This window comes from Anser cygnoides, chromosome 1 (genome assembly GCF_040182565.1).
Source record: "Anser cygnoides isolate HZ-2024a breed goose chromosome 1, Taihu_goose_T2T_genome, whole genome shotgun sequence".
Taxonomy (NCBI): domain Eukaryota; kingdom Metazoa; phylum Chordata; class Aves; order Anseriformes; family Anatidae; genus Anser; species Anser cygnoides.
The window spans coordinates 69,718,335-69,736,970 of record NC_089873.1 but is presented as its reverse complement, the minus strand read 5'-3'; the positions used below and the strand labels follow the sequence as shown (position 1 = coordinate 69,736,970).

Here is an 18,636-nt window from a genome sequence, read left to right as displayed (position 1 = left end):
AGCTTCCTGAAGGTTAAAGTAGCTGTAACAGGACCAGCCCAAACTTTTCTCCTGCCTTGCCTCTGCTCTTTACTTCTCTGTCCAAAACAAAGAAGGATAAAGCAGTTTTCCTTCCTGCGTTCTTTTCCAGCAATGCTGCCTCTGTGCAGTCTTTTTTTTTCACCCAGCACAGCCTCAGTCCTTGGGCCTGTCTTGTTCCTCTAGAAAGGAGAAAGCAAAAAAAGAAGGAGCAGAAAGAACAAGAGTGGCAGCAGGGTCACCTCGCTACCCTTTCCAGGTAACTTGAAAAACACAATAAAGAGTAGTAGTAACACAAAGTGCTGCTAATATAGAACACAGAACTTGAGGCTGAAACAAGAAATCAGGTACAATACAAGATATGTGGCAACTCTATCCAAACACACATTGTTCTGTTCTGTCCTCCTCTAATTTACGACCTTTTTCCAGAACCACCTTCACCATCCCAGAAAGAAGGCAGTGAAGAGGAGGAAACAGGAGCAAAACATCGAGACAGTAGGGATGCTGGCTATTGGACCTTCACTCCTTTATTTGACAACTTCTTGTTCAAGTTCTGTTTATTTTTTTACACACTCCTTGGAAACTAAAAGAAACCAAAAAGTGAAGGTACCAGAAAAAGTGAAATAAATATACAAACAATTTAACACCTAAACAATACACATAAATAGCCATTTCAACAAATACTAAAAAAAAAAATGTAGCAGTGCTTATTAATGAGATAAACCAGCCTGGGATAGGCTGAGATCACTACGACAACATGCACAGAGAATTTGAGATAGCCTGAGTTCATTAGAAGAGGATTTTTCAGCCAAATAGAAGTTTTATTATTAATATAAAATTCAAAAGTGTGCTCAAAGACCAGTTTTTGCTGGAATTCTCTGTAGTGACAGAGATTCAAGTGGGATCTCCTGCCATAGCTGTATTTACAAATGAGAAAAAACAGTATGTCAAGCAATTATCTGAAAAATACATTTCTACTTTCTATTACTGCTGTAAGCTGTTACTACTTACTGGGTAAAAATTCATTCAAAAAAATGCATTAAGGAGAATGCTGTCTTGGATTTAGCAATGCACAGTAAGTGATCCCTTAAAATGTTATATGGCAGAAGACTGAGATTTTATTTGTCCTCACAACATGTCCCATGTTGGCAGTCATATCACCATTGCCTGGCCTTACTAGCCACATCCAACGAACTGCTTCCTAAAAGGCACATCAAACTCTCTCCAGCCTCTCTAGGAAGCTTAAGCCAGCAGAGTGATTCAAAACTCCATTTGAAAAAAGGATGCTGAACAATAATTCTTTTAGCTGTAAGACATCAAAGAAACCATATGGCTGAAGAGACTGATGCACATATATCCAATCTTCCCCCCATCCCTAAACTCCAACAACAACAACAACAATTCTGAAAGAAAAATACATAAATGCTGAAAAGCGTAACACAAGAATTTCCAAGCATCTCAAAAGGAAACAGCTATAGAAAAAAGCAAAACTTATAAAATGCTATGGGATATTCTTGAGTCTTGATAAGAAAGCCACCTAACCAGTGGAAAACAACTCACTGCAACAGTGTAGAAACCAACTTCTACACATGCATTTTTGCCTGTCTGAAAAGTCCTCTGTGCAACCTCAGCAAAAACTTGCTAATTATTGTGATGCACAGTGTTGTGTTCTTTGTGACTAAAATGTGAGAGCTGAAGATAACAGGACTGGAATTCCATCAAATGCTCTGAAAAAGCATTTGGAAAAAAGGAATTTTTGATACTATTTATTTTCAGAGATTAAATATGAATCAAGTGGAAACACCTAGTTTAAATACATTGTGCATTTAAAATTCAGAGGGTAAGTGATTATGCAATTTGGTTACAGATGTGGACAATTAGGATGAAAGGCTTCAGACTAAGAGAAATTTAGGTCTTTTCTTTGCAACATAAAGGAAAAATGATAAAGGACAAACTAGTAAAAAGATATAAGTGAGACACTACCCCTAGAAGCAGGGGTACTCAAAGTAAGAAGAGTCTCAGGAGACTTATTCAATACAAGTTGATGGCAGTATTATACTAAAATAAGGGAAAGAAGAAAAACTGATGAGAAACTAGGACAAATATTCCAACCTGCTCTTCCATGATTTTATTAATATATTTTAGACTTGATAACGGTTTCTTACTGCAAGAAGTGCAGTAACTTCTTGCATCTTTTGTAGAGGCAATTATGACATGTTCATAAGATTTAGGCACTTCCCTAAATTAATTAAACTTATTAATTCAATTAATAAGTTTATCACATTACATTTAATCTGATGCAAGTTAAAAGGAAATCCTTTGCACCACTTTGCACATTATACAAAGGCCATTCTCCCCTCTTTATCCTGTCTATTACACTGACAAGCCTTGCTAATCAAGTAGCAGCATGGAACAGTTTCACATTTCACATGGACTTGTTGTTCCTTGGCAAGAACCACATTTTTGAATATGGAATTATTCCCTTATTTGAAAACATCATGAACTGGAAATATTTGAGTTGGATGAAATATATCAGTCTAATTTAGCAATTAGGAAGGGCAGTTTTCCCTACTTTTAGGCCTCCTGCAGTCCTGCAGCTCTTATGGTTGTCTTTTATACGTGCTATTGAAAATTCACCATTTAAAAACTTCTCAAAGACAACTTGCAAACAAGTCCCGTTTGATCATGCCACGAAGACATAAAAAACGTGGTATCATAACTGTTCCCTTGGCAATAAAGTAAGTTGGCGAAGACAGAATTATATCCTCAGACCAAAAGTTAGCAGGATTTATAAAAAAGTAAGATCTTATATAAATCTTTAAGAAATAACTGAGTAAAAGGAGAAAAAGCCATTAGCCACGCTAAGATTTATTTAAAAACTTTCTACATGTTTGACTTCCCTTTCATTTTATGTCCTGTGGAAACATTTAATTATTCTGAATTTAGAAACCAAAATAATCAGAAGCACTGATTTTCTGTAAACTGTATGTGTATCATATGAGCTTGGAAATATAGTACCACTTTGTAACAGTGGTAAAATGCTACAGTTAGTGTAATTACAGGAAGGATATGAAGAACAGAAAAATTAAGTGGAGAATGGCTACTGTACTTGGAAAAGTTTAGTTTGAATTTACTTTTTCCATCATGTGCCAAGTCTGTAATAAATTAAGATACTTTGTGCTACCTAAAATCATCATGTATTAAATATCCAACTTCATAAAAAGCACTAAAAATCATTCTCCCCAAATATTTTCAGCTTGACAGGAGCAGGCAAAAAGCATTAAGAAATGTAAACACACAAGAAAACTGCAAATCCCACCTGATGATCCAAATATATGGCATTCCTTTGAAGGTGATGCGAAAGAATCTCACTCTAGCAGGCAGCAGTCAGAGGGAAAAAGGAAGGGAAGGGACAGAAGGTGCAGAACGCATGAAAAGAGTTTTAAAAGATGTAAACTAGATAGTGATCTGTTTTATGTAGAAATACAATGTGTTTTTTTTTTTTTAAATGATCTATTAAAAAGTTTTGACCCCAAAACAGAAGAAATGAAAGTTTGCCATGAATCAGACTATGAACTAACTACTACATTAGATTTTGGTTTTACACATAAAATATAGTATGCTCACGTGAAATGCCTACTTAACTACACAGACAACCCTTTGATAAATCTGTTTTAAACATATCCTGATTTTTGTACAGAATTCATTAAGATTATATCTGATACAAGGCAATATAAACAATGAAATTAATATCACGATCTTTCACTGCTATTTTTGTTTATAACAGCAATCAGTTAAAAGCCCGTAACTTTAAACTAAACTACAATACATTTAAAATATTCCTATGTCATTTTAACTCAGCTAATATCAAAAAGCTATGAGCTAAAACCTCCAAGGGTTAATAGCAGAACATCACATACACAAAGAAACAACCGTACACTATTCTACACCCACAGTAGTCCAAGAGTTTTGCACTCAGGGTACAATGCAAACTGATTAATGAATAACTAACAGCGAGAATGGTACATGACACACATTGCTTTATAGCTGACCTTCGGGCTGCTGGCCTCAAGTTTTAGTTGCATGAGCTGTGCTAGTGTGTGTTCCCGGATACTACTCAGTTCAGCTTGCTGCCGTCTCAGCTTTATTAGCAGCAGCGTGAGCTCCTCTGGCTGAAGGAGTGCAGTGTGAGAAGCCAAAGAGTAGAAAAAAGGTTAATTGGTATCCTAAACAACACTTAACTAATATAAGGCTTCTTAGAATCTTTCTCACAAAACCTTTTTATAGCGATACAACAAAAGATATACCATTTTTCCCAAATTGACTGTTTTCAAATATATAACAAAGGGTTAAGTTATAACTACTCAAAGCAATTAACACTTCAAATGCCGTAAATATCAGAACATTCTGAATAAAGGACAAAATAAGTGGGGATTTTGCAGGAGAAAGTCTGTGTAGCCCTCAAACTTTTTCTGACATGCATATCAAATTGAAGATGTTGACTTAAGTGAAGGGGGATTAATTCCAACCCTTAGGATATCATTAACTGTACACAGACAACCTTGGGGAAAAATCAAAAAGTGCCCTCAGAAAATTTAGGTTTCTAAAATAGTTCTCTAAATTTCTGCATCAAGATTAAGAGTAAAAACAAAACAAAACAAAACAAAAAAAAAACATGAGGTAACTGAACTATGTCAGAAACAAGCATCTTTAACAAAAATAAAACTGAACTAGCAGGGCAAAAAAAAATTCAGTCCCTCCTTCCACAGGTCTGAGGCATTAACTTTTATGTCTAAGAGGTACAATACAGCCTTAAGAAGGGATAAAGAACAGTATTTTAAGCCCAAGATTACATGAATAGAGTTACACACAAACTTTTTTTTTTTTTTTTAATTCCCTAGGTAATTCTACAAAGCTTAGGTCAATTTGGAAAAATCTACCTGAACCACTCCTGGGAACCACTTCTATTAGCAACACTTCAAAGAAAATGAAACATTATTAACATCACAAGTATTTTTGTTATGTTCCTGTTTGCTTCTGTTTCTTACACTTCTTCAGAAGTGAATCTTATAATAGGTTAAATATTAATCCAACATTTTGATTTACTTACAAGTTCTGTGAGCTTAAAAAAAAACAACAAAAAACAGCTGCTTGTTCTCTGCCACAGTCACGGAATTTCCCCAAAGCAGAGAATAAAATGGCTCCAGAGAACAAGGTGTTAAATTACTGAAAACCAAATGCCAGTTTTTTAGAATACAGAAGAAAAATGTCTTAGAATAAGCATAGCACTGTTGTGAGCTTGTACCTAAGTAGCCCACGAGAGGGAGCAAGGGATTTCCACATAGCTTCAGTTGTCAAAACCATTTGCTTAGAAGGAAAAACAACACCAGAGCCAAATTGTCCAGTGGCCAATCTTGCTCTTACATTACCCTTTCAATACCTGGATTTTAAATATTTGATTTCAGAAACAATGCATAAAAATCTAGACTGTTATACAAGATACTTTCAAGTTCTCTCCAAAAATAAGTGACAATGCTTTCAGTCTGAAAATTAACATTTTTTTTCAAAGCCCAAGAAAACTTATGCTTGGAAACAAGAGAAGTGGAAGTAGCGTCTTTGAACAAAAGGAATAATGAATCATATTTTTTTCAAGATCAAAACTTTTCTTCATATGGCCAAATCCCAGTTTTAGCACATTAAGAATCAACTAGTTGATGCTACTTAAATACAATGTTTACAAGCATTTTTCTTCTCATAGAAGAGTCCTACTCTTCCCTAGACATTCAAAGTATTGCAAACAATTTTGACCTTTCTGTAAGTGCTGTAGTTTTGATATAACTCTTGGGACTCTTGCAACAAACATAACAGATTTCTGTTTAAAGAGCTACCTGCAGATTGTCCTCCTTCTGGCCCCTGTAATGCTTGTGCACTTCTGGTTTCTACAGGCAGAAGCTTGGACCTCCTTGCCCCCTACACCCTGCTTATCACCCCAACTCCAGTAGCACAGCCCAGGAGAGCTGATGTGACCATGAACCCAAACAAATGTCTGCGAAAAATAAGGCGCAGAGATAAGGCACCAGCTGCCAAAGGCTATCCCGTAAGTTGCTAAAGATGCCAGAGATTCATGCTGGGAAGTGCAAGAAACAGGAGGTTTAAACTGGGGAAGGATTAACTGGGGAACTGTTGCCCACAGTATGATTCACAGTCTGTAGTCTCTATTCATAACTGCCTCAAAGATTACAGAAGAGAGATAAACACAGTTAAAGAAATCAAATAAATTTAGGACAGTTTCTTTGCTTTTAGTCAAGAGTCTTGTTTCAGTTAGGGAGGGAGATGGACTGTATTCACCAACATTATTTTGATGAAATACTTTCAATGAGAGTTCCAAGTCTATCACAGAAAAATGGGAGGTGTTCGAAAGAGCACCATTTTACCAAATGCCGTTTTAGTATCCTTAAGATCTCCCCAAAACAGTAAATTTTGTTTCTAGAATTTTCTTAGTAAGTATTGGAGAAGTAAGTATTCTGTGATACATCACTGAAATTCCTGGGAGAGGGTGGAATAGATCAAAGATGATTAAAGAAATCCTTATTTCTGAAAGAAAATCTGGACTTAGTGACTACAGAATATTCTCAGAATTCAACTTAAACACAAAGAACTTCTTTACTTGCTTTAAAAAAAAATTCTCACCAATTAAAATAAAGGTTTCATTTAATGTAAACTCTGAATAGACTAAGATTTCAGTGTTGCCTCTTTATACTTAAAGAATTATTCTTTAACTAAAGAAAGAAGATAAAAATGATGTACCAAATAAAAATACAACTCACTGTTTTGCCTTGGAGGCTCTGAGGAGTAACAGGCTGTAAGCTCAGACCTGCTGGCATTGACCTTCTGTCAGGCACAAAGACGTGCTGTACAAAAACAAAATTGCACAGTATGATCCATAGTTATCTAGAGACTGAGCAACTATTCAATGCGAAAAAAAAATTAAGCCAACTTCATGCTCATGACTTCATGCTCTCTCCTGACCTACCATCTACGACACTTCAGTAGGCTACCTCTACATTTTAGAAATACCTGATTTCATTGTTCATATATTGTTAACAGCTATCTCATAGTTGTAGCCCACATAAACAACAGCAATTTTAGTTTTTCACTTATCATTGAAAGCTGCTTAAAAACCTAAGATCTTTACATAGGTGAGGTGGTTTAAATATTAAGTTTATTCTACTGATTTTAAACAGTCTCCTAATCACCTACCTCTTAAAAAACAAGTTAGTGTTTTTAAGTTAATGGGAAAGGTTAGTTATGTAACTAAAAAAATACAAACAACTGAAGGGCATGAAAAAATGAAGGAAAACAGGAGTCTCGCGTAAAAGATGCTAAGTATGAAATGAAATACTAATAGGAAGCATTACAGATGGTAAAAAATATCAGAAAGCAAAACATGGCTGAAATGACAAATAAGCACATACTGATCACATCACTGATCATAGTGATATTTCTCAGATATTTCTCAGATTTGCGAGAAGAATTGATTGCTAAATTTCCAGTGCAGTTGAGATTTAAAGGATGCCAAAACAAAAAGACTTCTCTGTTTATACGGAACTAAAAATTTTTCAAAAAGAAGACAATAAATAACTGTAAGATGTTTAAACTGCTTTAAAATGAAGTTAAAGATATTTTGCCTGCATCAGGAGACACTCCAAACTATAAGGACACCTGAGCTAAAGATTTAGGAAAAAGTTTCAGGAGCATTTTACACAGGCAACTCTAGGAAACCAAATTCTAATTTTATATTCAACTTAAAGAACAATTCTTTTGTAATGAACTCCAGTCTCTTTAAAAACATGCATAACACAAGCATGACAGATAGGGCAGAGCCACAGACATCAGCACTCAGGTTTACAATTTTTAGTCTCTCTTCCACTGATGAAGACTAGCCAAGTTATGCTAGTCAGGGGCTAAGGTTTTATGCAAATGGTCTCATCCTCGTTAGTGATTTCCCTAAGAACTCCAAGGCATCAAAAGAAACTCTTACACTCAGTTTTCCATTGGAACCCAAGGCAGCCAAAGTTGTGGCTGAAGAATAGACTAGTAATATATGGAAAGAAATATGGGACTTTCAGTCCTCTTGGAGTTCCAATTAGAGAAGCTAGAAGGAAGAAAGATGTCTGTACATACAAAAAATGTATTATATTCAGAACAAACTACTCTGAATAATTCACCTACTGTCTTCTTTTCTTCCTTTTAGAGAAGTATAATATCACAGACAGTAATATTAGGACATGCTTTGCCCAGCATTTTGAAAAATTATTATTATTGGTTTTTTTATAACCATTAGATTTTTAAGTGCTTTTTTAAAATCAAACCTTTCTCCATGAAAACAGCAATGCAATTTAATCTTCATTGCAATCAAATATGACAGTTCAACATGAGCTCTAGAGTAACTGTACACTTTCTAATAGAAATCCTTGTAAAGATGTTTGACTATTAAAATAAGTATTTTACCTTAGTATGATGCACCCTATGTCTTCGATCAATAGTGACATCTCCTCTTTGCACCGGTGAAGACACTTCTGACCTGTAGGTGCGCTGTGGGGAATATCCTTGGAAACCAGCTATTGAACCATGAGAAGGTGAGGTGGGAATTGAATGCATTGTCTGATCAGAAATATTAATCATAGTTTTTGGGCTACTTAAAGTACTGTGTCTAGTAAGAGTTGTTTGCTTATTGTAAAACTGGCGTTGCTGCCACTCATAGAGCTGCCACATCGTGTCGTCACGCATCGACCTTCGTTTTTCCTCGGCTGTTACTGCTCCCATGGTTCTGTCGTAAGTTGAAGGTGTTACACTACAGATGCTTTCTGGCCTTGCTTTGCTGTTTCGTGGCAGTGTTCTGTAGCCTTCTGGGTACCGGGGTAAAACTTGAGGTCGATGGCTTGGCATATTCCTTGGTAACGTCTGATAGGAGATTATGCTGAAACACAAATTTTCTTTTTATTAGTGGACAGCATTAATATTATGGCAATATCAATTTATTCAATATAGATTAGGTTTATCTAGCTATTACCTTTTTTGAGTACTGCAAGTGTCATTTTAAAAACATGCAAAAAATCAAGATGATTAAAGAATCACCTATCTTGATTGAATGCACTGTAGCTGCTGAAACTGGATCCTATCTCTGATGAAACACTTAACTACTTAATTCAAATTTCATCTTTTTACCAGTTTAATAGTCTAGTGATGACAATTATAGATCAAATCTGTTCTATATGCTAGACAGGTCCAATATTTTTTATGCTTATAATTTCTGTACTGTTCCAAATATAAGCCCCTCTTAAATGTTCACTTCTTCAAAAGTGAGAAAGTTTCCTGTTTCTTATCTAAGAAAGTTAAATATGCATTTTTAACAGCACAGTAAGAGAAAATAGCAGTAATTGTCAGAGGACAGAACTGAGGTCATAAACACAAATAAGGATTAATTCAATCCTTATCTAAAATTCTGATAAGTCCAACTTAAAGCCATTTTCTGCTGATTGCATCTATGACAGATACTTGCCCAAAGACAATGAAATGATCTCAGATTGGACATGATGCAGCCATCAGAGGGCAGCAGCTTCCAGCTACACCCTGGCAAGCCTACTTCAAACTGAAACCCCGGTACCACAAGGCAACAGGATCTGAAGTCAGTTCTGCGTGACTTCTGTGCCACAAACACATTAAAGAAATGATGTAGGGCAAAAGGCAAGATAAAACAACATTATGTATGTTAGGTACTTATGAAATAACTTAAGGAAATTGATGATTGTAAAAAAAACACTTTTCATTGAAAATAACTAAATTGAATATTTATAATCACCTGTATCATTTTGTTGATGAAAACTGATACAAAAAGCTTTACATACAAAGTCTGCTACAGTTTCTGAAGCTTTCCAAGAATTACTGAAGTATTATCTCCATTCTGTAGGTTGGACAGCTTTCTATTACCACAGAAAATTTACATAAAAGGAAAAATGGATTCTCAATCCTTCTCTTTTGTTGCAAAACCTACCTAAATGCCTCTAAATTTCTTCATGCAATGTATTATTAATGATAAGGGCTTTTCTCCATCTCCGTACTAGAAAAAAGCAACCAAGATACTTCTAAGTTCAATTTCAAACTTTCAAAATACAATTTTAGCTGTTCACAAACGGGTGTGGCCAAGTCCGATATTTTCATGCAGATGGCCAGTAAGCTAGATATGCTTCAGTCAGTGAAGCTCCTCTCCTATTTTATTAAGGGCACTGTAATCCTGCTGGATTCTTTAAATATCCCAGACAGCTTGAAGAAAACCTGCCCAAAGTTCTTAATACACAAAGACTGCAATTTAAAGTCTGCATGCAATTAATTATGTGTATTCTCGAACATTTAGGAAGGTGACATATCAATCATTTATTGGCAAACAAAAAAAACTGTAAGAAGTCCAACCACCTCAATATTAACCTTGGTTTACGTTGTTTGATACAAAAAACAAACAAACAAACAAAACCAATTGATTCACCAATGTCCTCTAGATACTTGCAGAAACATCCTTCCAGTCAAATCCAAAACTGGAGAGTATTACAGCTTGCAACTGCCTGGCATGCAAAATGACTACCAGAGTCAATCAGGCAGTCATGCAGACCATGAGGTTGCAAAATATTTCTGCAAACACCATCATAAATAGCTCACTATATGTGTTCCCATACATAAAAAAAAGGGCTTCCACATGAGTGCACAGACTCTTTAAAAACTCTTTCAGAAGCGCAAGCTGGACAATTTGGGAAAGGGACTGCTGCTATGGCCCTGGGGGCTTAGTATTCAAGGTTATGAATACCTTGAGATCAAAGCCTCAAAATATTCCTTCATCCTAAAAAATGTAAATACCAACTGCCACAGAGTACTCAACCTCCACGTGTAAATCACGAAAAGGGTGACCAAGCGAAGACGAAAATATGGTGCTGTACAGCAGGCATTTACTACTTAGGATGAGGCTTACATGGGCAAGGTGAGGAGATGGAGGTTACACCCTGGATTAGCAACAACAAAACAACACACATGATACCATGCAACCCCTCCCCTGTATTTTTCACTTTTCAGAAAGACCACTCACTTTTCACCAAAGGTGTTTTTTTTTCGGTGGAGGAAAATTAACTCTATCCTAGCTGAAACCAGGATATTTACTCATGACAGGCTTGTGCAAAATTCATTCAATAAAATGATACTAAGTAGAATGATTTTGTCTTTAATAAAACATACAGGGTTTGTCCTCCTTAAAGTATCGGTTCTCTTTCAAAACTATGTCTAGATCCATGGAAGTGGCAGATAACTTCAAGAATTAAAACATGTTACCATCAATCCCATTAATTTCTGAGGCAATCAAACTACGAAGTAGACAGCCTATTCTTCTGAAAAATTAGTAGTTTTACAGTGAACCCTCTTCATTCCAGACTGAGGATAGCTATCAGCTCTTATTTCATACATAATTATTTAATTGAACCTCTTTTTGCTAACACTTTAGTACTCTTAAAGTCCTAATTTCTATTGTTCCACACAGATTCAGCTTGGTCCTTCATGATTTCTCTGAATGTAGAGATGCAGTAGAAAGGTAGAAAGCATTTTTGTTGCAAGTCAGCAACTTCACCCCATAAAGTGACGACTACTTTTCTCAAAAAACAAAGTAATGAGTTTAACAGGTCTTACCACAGCCTAACTATTCCCCCACCCCAAACTTTAATATAAACTGGAGCTTCTTTCTACCCTCAATCACCAACCTCAGTTGTACTTAAATTTCTGCCTCCAGACAGAATCTGACAAAAACAAAACCAAAAAAAGCCGCACGTTTTGAACACACCACTAAGCATCCCGGTAATTATTCAAGGCCAATTCCACACAAAAGTAAAAAAGACAGCACAAGGTCAATTCTTTCTCTATAATCAAGACTAAAATATTGCTAATTAGTAGCATATTGTTAACAGTACTTCCCAGTACAATGAAATCACTTTTAGGGTTTTATGGTTGCTCACAACGGAAAAATGGCACAGATACTCAAATCTCTACAGTTCAGATGCAAGTTTTAAAGTCCAATTTAAAAAAATCTAATTGCATCATAGAACTTTCTCAGTTCTAATTATACAAACATGCATAAGAAATAAATGCCAGGTTGTGCAAGTCACTCTCTATAGTGCAAATTTCAAACCTGATCAAACTACTTATGTTGAGTACTTCATGAAACAACACATTAACAATTCCTAATTTTATTTAATGACAGAGTAAATGCAATGGGGAAAGTTTGAACCAATTTTGGCAAGTGTAGGTCAAACTAATGTAACATTTTTGCCGTTTTGCAAAAACTCGAAAAAAAACAGCCCCCATATTTTGACGTTTGAGGAAAACAGATTTTCTGAACTTGGTTCCATTTTAAGCTGTAGTTTCCAGCTCTTCGAAATATCTGCTGTGATACCATCCCCATTATTTCTAATCTAATGTAGCATTATGTTTTTTTTATACTTTATGTCTAGAGCTGCTTGCTTGTAAGCCAGCCACAAAGCAGCGTCCCTGTACTTCTGTCAGAGAGAAATTGCTATCAGCACAAAATTCAATATCGTCAGTCACTCACACGTAATTTTAAATGTTCAAGAATAAGCATTGGAGCTCAATATTAAAACTGGAAGATATTTAATTTCACAAGAAACAAATTGCTAGGCATCAAGTTAGACTTCTATGACTTACTCCTACATAAAGCTTCTGCCCCTCTCTGATTAAAACTTGTTTAAAGTTTAAAAAATGCATGGAATATATTTTTTAAGATTTTCAGATAAATATTAGTACAAGAATTTGTAAATAAAAACACTGTAGACAGGCCACTTTCAAGAACAGGCTTTAAGAAGGAAAAATATTTTTTTTTTTTTACAATTTCTCTTTGGTAGGACAGAGATATTTCTAACACCCCAAAGGGTTATCTGGCCATTTGTATTTTTTATTAATAGTTTAATAGCTTATTATTAATAGTTTAACTTAATAATATTTCAATGTTAATAAAAGACAAACAAGAAATCTGTTCTGAGTAGGCACCCAGGTCCTTCTTAGAGAGAACAACAATTTATTTATTTACATAATAGGGACTGAAACATAACATAACTAGCCAGTTTAAATATTATTTGGTAGGAAGTCTAGTTTAAAAAAAAAACCAAACACATAGCACTTACCCTCTTGCTTCTTCCTCTTGCCCTTTTCCTCTTTGTATTTTAATCCACTGTTCCAACTGCAGCATTGAATTAGTTCTCTGTATAACTCGTTCAGACTCCATATGTGACTGAATTGCATTGTGCTGACCTCCATCTCCAGCATCTGCCAGGACAACACCAATGGCTTTATTCTCAGACCCATTTAAATGAACTGGTCTAAAGTGTCCAGCCTGAACTGTGCTTATGGGTAGAGTCCTGTATTCTGATCCCAAAGGATTTAGCTTTACACTGTTAATTTTTGTCAATGGTTTATCTTGCCCAACTTTCTGAAATCCGTATTTTTCAGCCTCCAAAGCTTTCTTCTCTTCATTTTTGTTTGCTTCTTTGTTTTTCTGGTTATTCTGTGCCTCTGGCTTAATTAGCACCCGATGGTTTGAAACATTATTGCCCTCTCGAGGTGGTGTATTTTCAGTGGTTAACTTCTCAACTCTACAAAGGAGAATATATGACATGCTATAATATCAACAAAACATTCATTAAAAAAAATAATATTAATAAGTGAATCCCTTTCCTGTATACCAGGGTTTTTCTGGTTGTCACTATCCAGATATTTTAAACTAGTATCTTGTCTTTGAGAGAAAAATCCAGGACATATTTTCCCAATCATCAACAGTAACGTCCTTCCCCCCAACTCCCAGCTTCTCTGTCTTTGCTGTTTTAAAAACATTTGTAACATAGGCTTTCTAAAGCCAGCTTTATATTAATGCCCCTTCACAAAACGTGCACTAAACAAGAGGAAATAAAGGAAGAGTCTGAAAAGTAGATGTTAAATTCCCAGAGGGCTAGACATTTAAACAGTAAAAATACTCAGTAGTTATTCCAGAGCCAAAGCTTCCAGACGTCAACAGCCTTAAATTCAGACTATTTTTAAGTCTATCTTTAAAAATGGTAGCAGATCACGCCGTTGACTAGCTTGTGATTCACAATACCACTGAATTTAACATATAATGAGATCCTTTAAAGAAAACAAGCAACTTTTCATGGTCACTCACATCAATTAGGTTTCTCTGGTATGCTATCACTTCGGCTGTCATACATTTTAAGGAAAATAACTGTGGCTTCCCTAATTTTAGGGGAGAAGACAGCTGCTGACTAAGGGAACTGCACCACAAAAACAACGGTATTTTTAAACAGCTACTGCTTTACAGTACTTACACAAGTAGCCAATGCATATAATTCTATTAACTGTCTGAAAGTTTGAAAATGTCGAGAAACTGCACCTTTTTCAGCACAAGGACATGATCTTAACATCCAGCTCTGATAGTGACATTTTTTTATTTCAACTTACCAGAAAAAAAACAAAAAAGCTGAAACATATCGATCAACATTTTTGGGTATGGGATGAAGGACGAAGAAAAAAACGTTTTAAACGTATATCTCTTTATAAAATGAAACTAAGAACAAAGCTGTTTTAAGATGATGTCAAACTAATCTTTCAGACTGCATGTTTTGGCAACATTATTCATCTTCACAGTTTTGTCCAGTTCAAGTGCCTAATCCATTTGCAGAGAGGCCAACACATATATTTAATTGACCAATAGCAAATGAATGACCACTCCACTGAAAAGTGCTCTAGTTCCAGTTAAGTACAATCGTAACAGTAAGCATTTTTGCTTACGCAGTCTTGAACATAAGGCCAAAACGTATAACAAGTCTATGTGGCTTAAAAAATGTGTTGGGGAAGTGAACTGCCAACAAGCCAACTACTTGAGACAGAACCCTAGTAAATGTATAAAGGACTTAAGACTGTAAGGTCCTTATGCTATCCGCTGTTAACGAAGTTGGATGCTTAACTTTAGGTGCATCTCCCATTATCAGCGTACTCTTGCTATGAATTCTTGGTGGTATGAAGGGAATCAAGAACTCATCTTGATAACTACACCATTTCAAAGAAACAGCAAGACACCAATGTCTGCTGCATATGGTACATGAGTTACTATGAAATGCACATGTACTTTGTGTGCATTTCATACTGTGATACTTCATATGTGCATATGAGATGTGATTTTTTGTGCATTTCTGACACAGCTGTGATGATCCCAATGTCTCCTGGATACTTCACTACAGTATGAAAGTCCTATGAAATTAGTTCTATTAATGTGAGCAGCTCAAAACAGTCTTTTTCCTTTATTTCCTTCCAATGATTATTCCTGAGCTGCTGACACAAAAGTGTGTACACACCAAGTGTATTGCAAATAAAAATATTCACATCAATGATCTAAAACATATATCTCTGGCTACTTGTATCAGCATTATTTTTAAACACCATTTTTTTCTTGAATAACATTATTAAATGAAAAGGCTAGACACATCTGATGCTTTTTCATAGCAGAAAGGGGAGGCTAAAATTTCAGCCAACAATAGCTTTTAGAGGAAAAAAACCCTTACGAAGATGTATACCCAAACCGTATTTTCTATAGTTTCTAAGTATCAGCAAAGAAATACTAAGCTAATCTCCTGCTGTGCTTTAAAAGTGTTTAGTTCTTTATTTTTTTTTTCCAATAAACTTTAGAGTATTGCCAAGACCCAAACATTTCTGACGAGGTTCCTCCTTAAGGATATATGAAGAACAGGATCACCTCCTCACTCCACCTCAAAACTGCACTACCTAGTGATTTAACATAAGATAAAGGAATTTCCCAAGAAAAAAGTGAATTTAAAATGCTATTTCCTGCAATTATCAAGCCAAAAGGGGTAATAAAATTTAATCTTTTAGCCAGCACTCAATAGTTTGCAAATAAATTCTAAGTACTACTTTGGAAATAATCCTAAACACAGGCAATATTATATGTAGCATGCCTTAATTGGCCCGGAGAGCAGAGGACCTGCTGTGCCAGCTTGTTTCTCCCACCGAAACAAAGCTCAAAAGGAAAACTCCTGAAAGTGGGAAAACTGGGAACTACTGAAGCGGGAGAAAATGTTCTGTACAAGCTCAGGTATAAACTTGTATGAGTCCGGTTAGCCTGGAAATTAGAGGGGAAAAGAAAAAACTGAACCAACGGAGAAGAGCAATCAGAGCAAAGCCCTGTGCAGAGGTTGGACTTGGTGATCTTGGAGGTCTCTTCCAACCTAGATGATTCTGTGAATCTGTTAATACTATCATCTACCCCCTTATATAACACTTTATATCAATCTGCCTCAGGGTATTTTACTGTAGAGAAGTAGTTGACATTTTATGGATGGAAAAACTGTGGTGCAGACAGAGTGTGGCATCCCTAAGGACATTCATCGGATAGGTGGCAAAGTCAAGGCTTAGCATAGTGTTCTATCCATGTTATCATACTTCTCACTGGAGATCTTAATTTAAAAAGCAATGAAAAAGAAAACACATAATTTTTTTTCCATGCTATCTATGTGCTTTATCACTTGTTACTATCGTTATATGCAGCAGAGCCAAGCATTTCTATTTGACATCCTTTCTGATGGTGCAGTGGCTAAACGACTGACGTTCAAATCGATAAAAATAGACTTTTGGGCTCACCTTCAACTTTGTTCATCGGATCAGTCAAATAAGTGTGAGCAAGAGATCTCTTTCAATAGCAAATTTTCCAAGAGGGAAAGAATTATCAGAAACTAGCATGTAAATCTAAGAAATATAAATCCATATTTATTTGTCTCCATTTTAGTATCCAGCTCTCAAAAGACATTTAACAAGACTCATGGGGTATTCAGAAGGATAAGAGAGGAAAATGAGCATCAAATACATGTGTTTCGGCTTATAAATTGCATTTAGTATAGATATCTACTAGAAAATATGTATGGAACAGTAATACATGAAAAGTACTAATTTCAGCTCTTACAAACAGATGTAAAATAATAAAATGGATGGGAGGGCTATGTAATCAATTATCAGATGGACATGAGGACTGCAAATGTAACAAAGCCAGCTAGAGGCACTTAAAAAGAAAAAGCCATGTTTTTCAAACGCAGCACTGTCAGTGAACCCCCACTGTGGATGCTGCTATGCTAATAAGTGCTTTTTTGGCAGCTTAGCTTATGCTGTTCACGGACAATAACTATTAGGAGAAAAAAACAGTTCCTAGTACATGCTGCATCACTCAGAAGAATGAACAAGGGCTCTAGCACACACAGCTGACAGTGAGAGTACAGGAAAATCATGCTCAAACCTAAGAGTGTAAAGAAATCAGCATTTAGGGTAAAATGGTGGTTGATGGACATCAGCATCCACAAGCACAAGCAAGCAATCAGTAATCAGACAACTTGACTGGGGTCTGCAGTGTTACAACACTGAATGAATAAAATGTTCTGCTAATCCAGAGAGGTTATTTGAGGCTGTATTTTGAGTGATAAGCTTAAGTAGTTCCTCACTAATTACAGTATTTGTTGCTAATGATTTTGATAAGTTCCTCAGTACATTATTAAAATTGAATTTACTGCCTAAGTAAAAAAAAAAAAAGCATAGTAAGGAAGAATTACAGTTAAGTCAATAGGACCAATTTGTAATTGTCCTTTCCCACAGTTATATGTCATAAGGGAGTTTTTCTACTGCAAGTTTCAGTTTCAGATCAATTCTATAAGAAATGATTGTATTTTTCTCACCTCATTTCTATATTATGTTGCTCATTATACGTGGAAAGAAAGAATTTTTTATGGCAAACCATGCAAAAGAAACCCACAACTTATTTAAAATATTTATCTTTTTTTCCCTCTAAGGAAATCACAGGCTCAGAAAAAAATCAAGACAGATTCTAGCTCTGAAGTTATTTCAACCTGAAACATGCCATTTGACAAACTCTTGTGTTTAAATTTTCAGAGTACCATAATGGAAGTCCCTTAACTTCTAGATTAAAAGAGCCATACCTGTAACAACTCTGATTTATTACTGGGCAATTTATATTAACAAGCACAGAAGAGTTCCTCGATGTCAACTTGCATAAATATTTAAGAAAGTAAGTTCCTAATAACTCCAACAATTGTACCATAAGTAACTTGGTCTGTTAGAAAACTATAGTCAGTGTAATGACAGAACCTCTATGAATGATAGAATTGAGAAACAATGGCACTAGCTGAATTTTTCTTCAACCCCAATCATTTATTCTTAAAGCTACTTGCATGCCAAACTTTAGGTTACTTAAAGATGAGGTAATATGATACTTAATACTTAACAGAAATGTACAGGGATGAAATAGTATTTCTTCTGGATAAGATCATATCCTGCTATATGGTTCATTTTAAGAATTGGATTGATAGCCAAAAGATGGGTTCTTTAGAAACAGATGTCTGAGGGATTTTTTCCTTACTATAGCTAACAGACATGAAAGTTTTTAGAGACTTCAATGGTTTTGAAATGTGTTCTCTCTCAAGTAATTATTTCAAGACTACTAGCAAA

The 18,636-nt window shown here is 35.5% G+C and overlaps 1 protein-coding gene across 18 annotated transcripts in view; it reads right to left on the bottom strand.

Annotated features, from left to right (window-relative positions):
* Nucleotides 1-18,636, bottom strand: part of PLEKHA5 (pleckstrin homology domain containing A5) — a 169,475-nt gene that overhangs the window by 33,537 nt on the left and 117,302 nt on the right. For 11 of the 18 annotated variants that reach the window (XM_066999339.1, XM_066999291.1, XM_066999289.1 and 8 more), the window contains 5 exons: nt 13,248-13,715; nt 8,530-8,998; nt 6,846-6,929; nt 4,071-4,190; nt 3,338-3,391 (listed from right to left, as the gene is read on the bottom strand). In XM_066999339.1, the coding sequence (XP_066855440.1) occupies nt 3,338-3,391; nt 4,071-4,190; nt 6,846-6,929; nt 8,530-8,998; nt 13,248-13,715 (1,195 nt within the window). The remainder of the gene's footprint in view (nt 1-3,337; nt 3,392-4,070; nt 4,191-6,845; nt 6,930-8,529; nt 8,999-13,247; nt 13,716-18,636) is intronic. The other 7 variants (XM_066999314.1, XM_066999355.1, XM_066999336.1 and 4 more) reach the window with 2 other exon arrangements.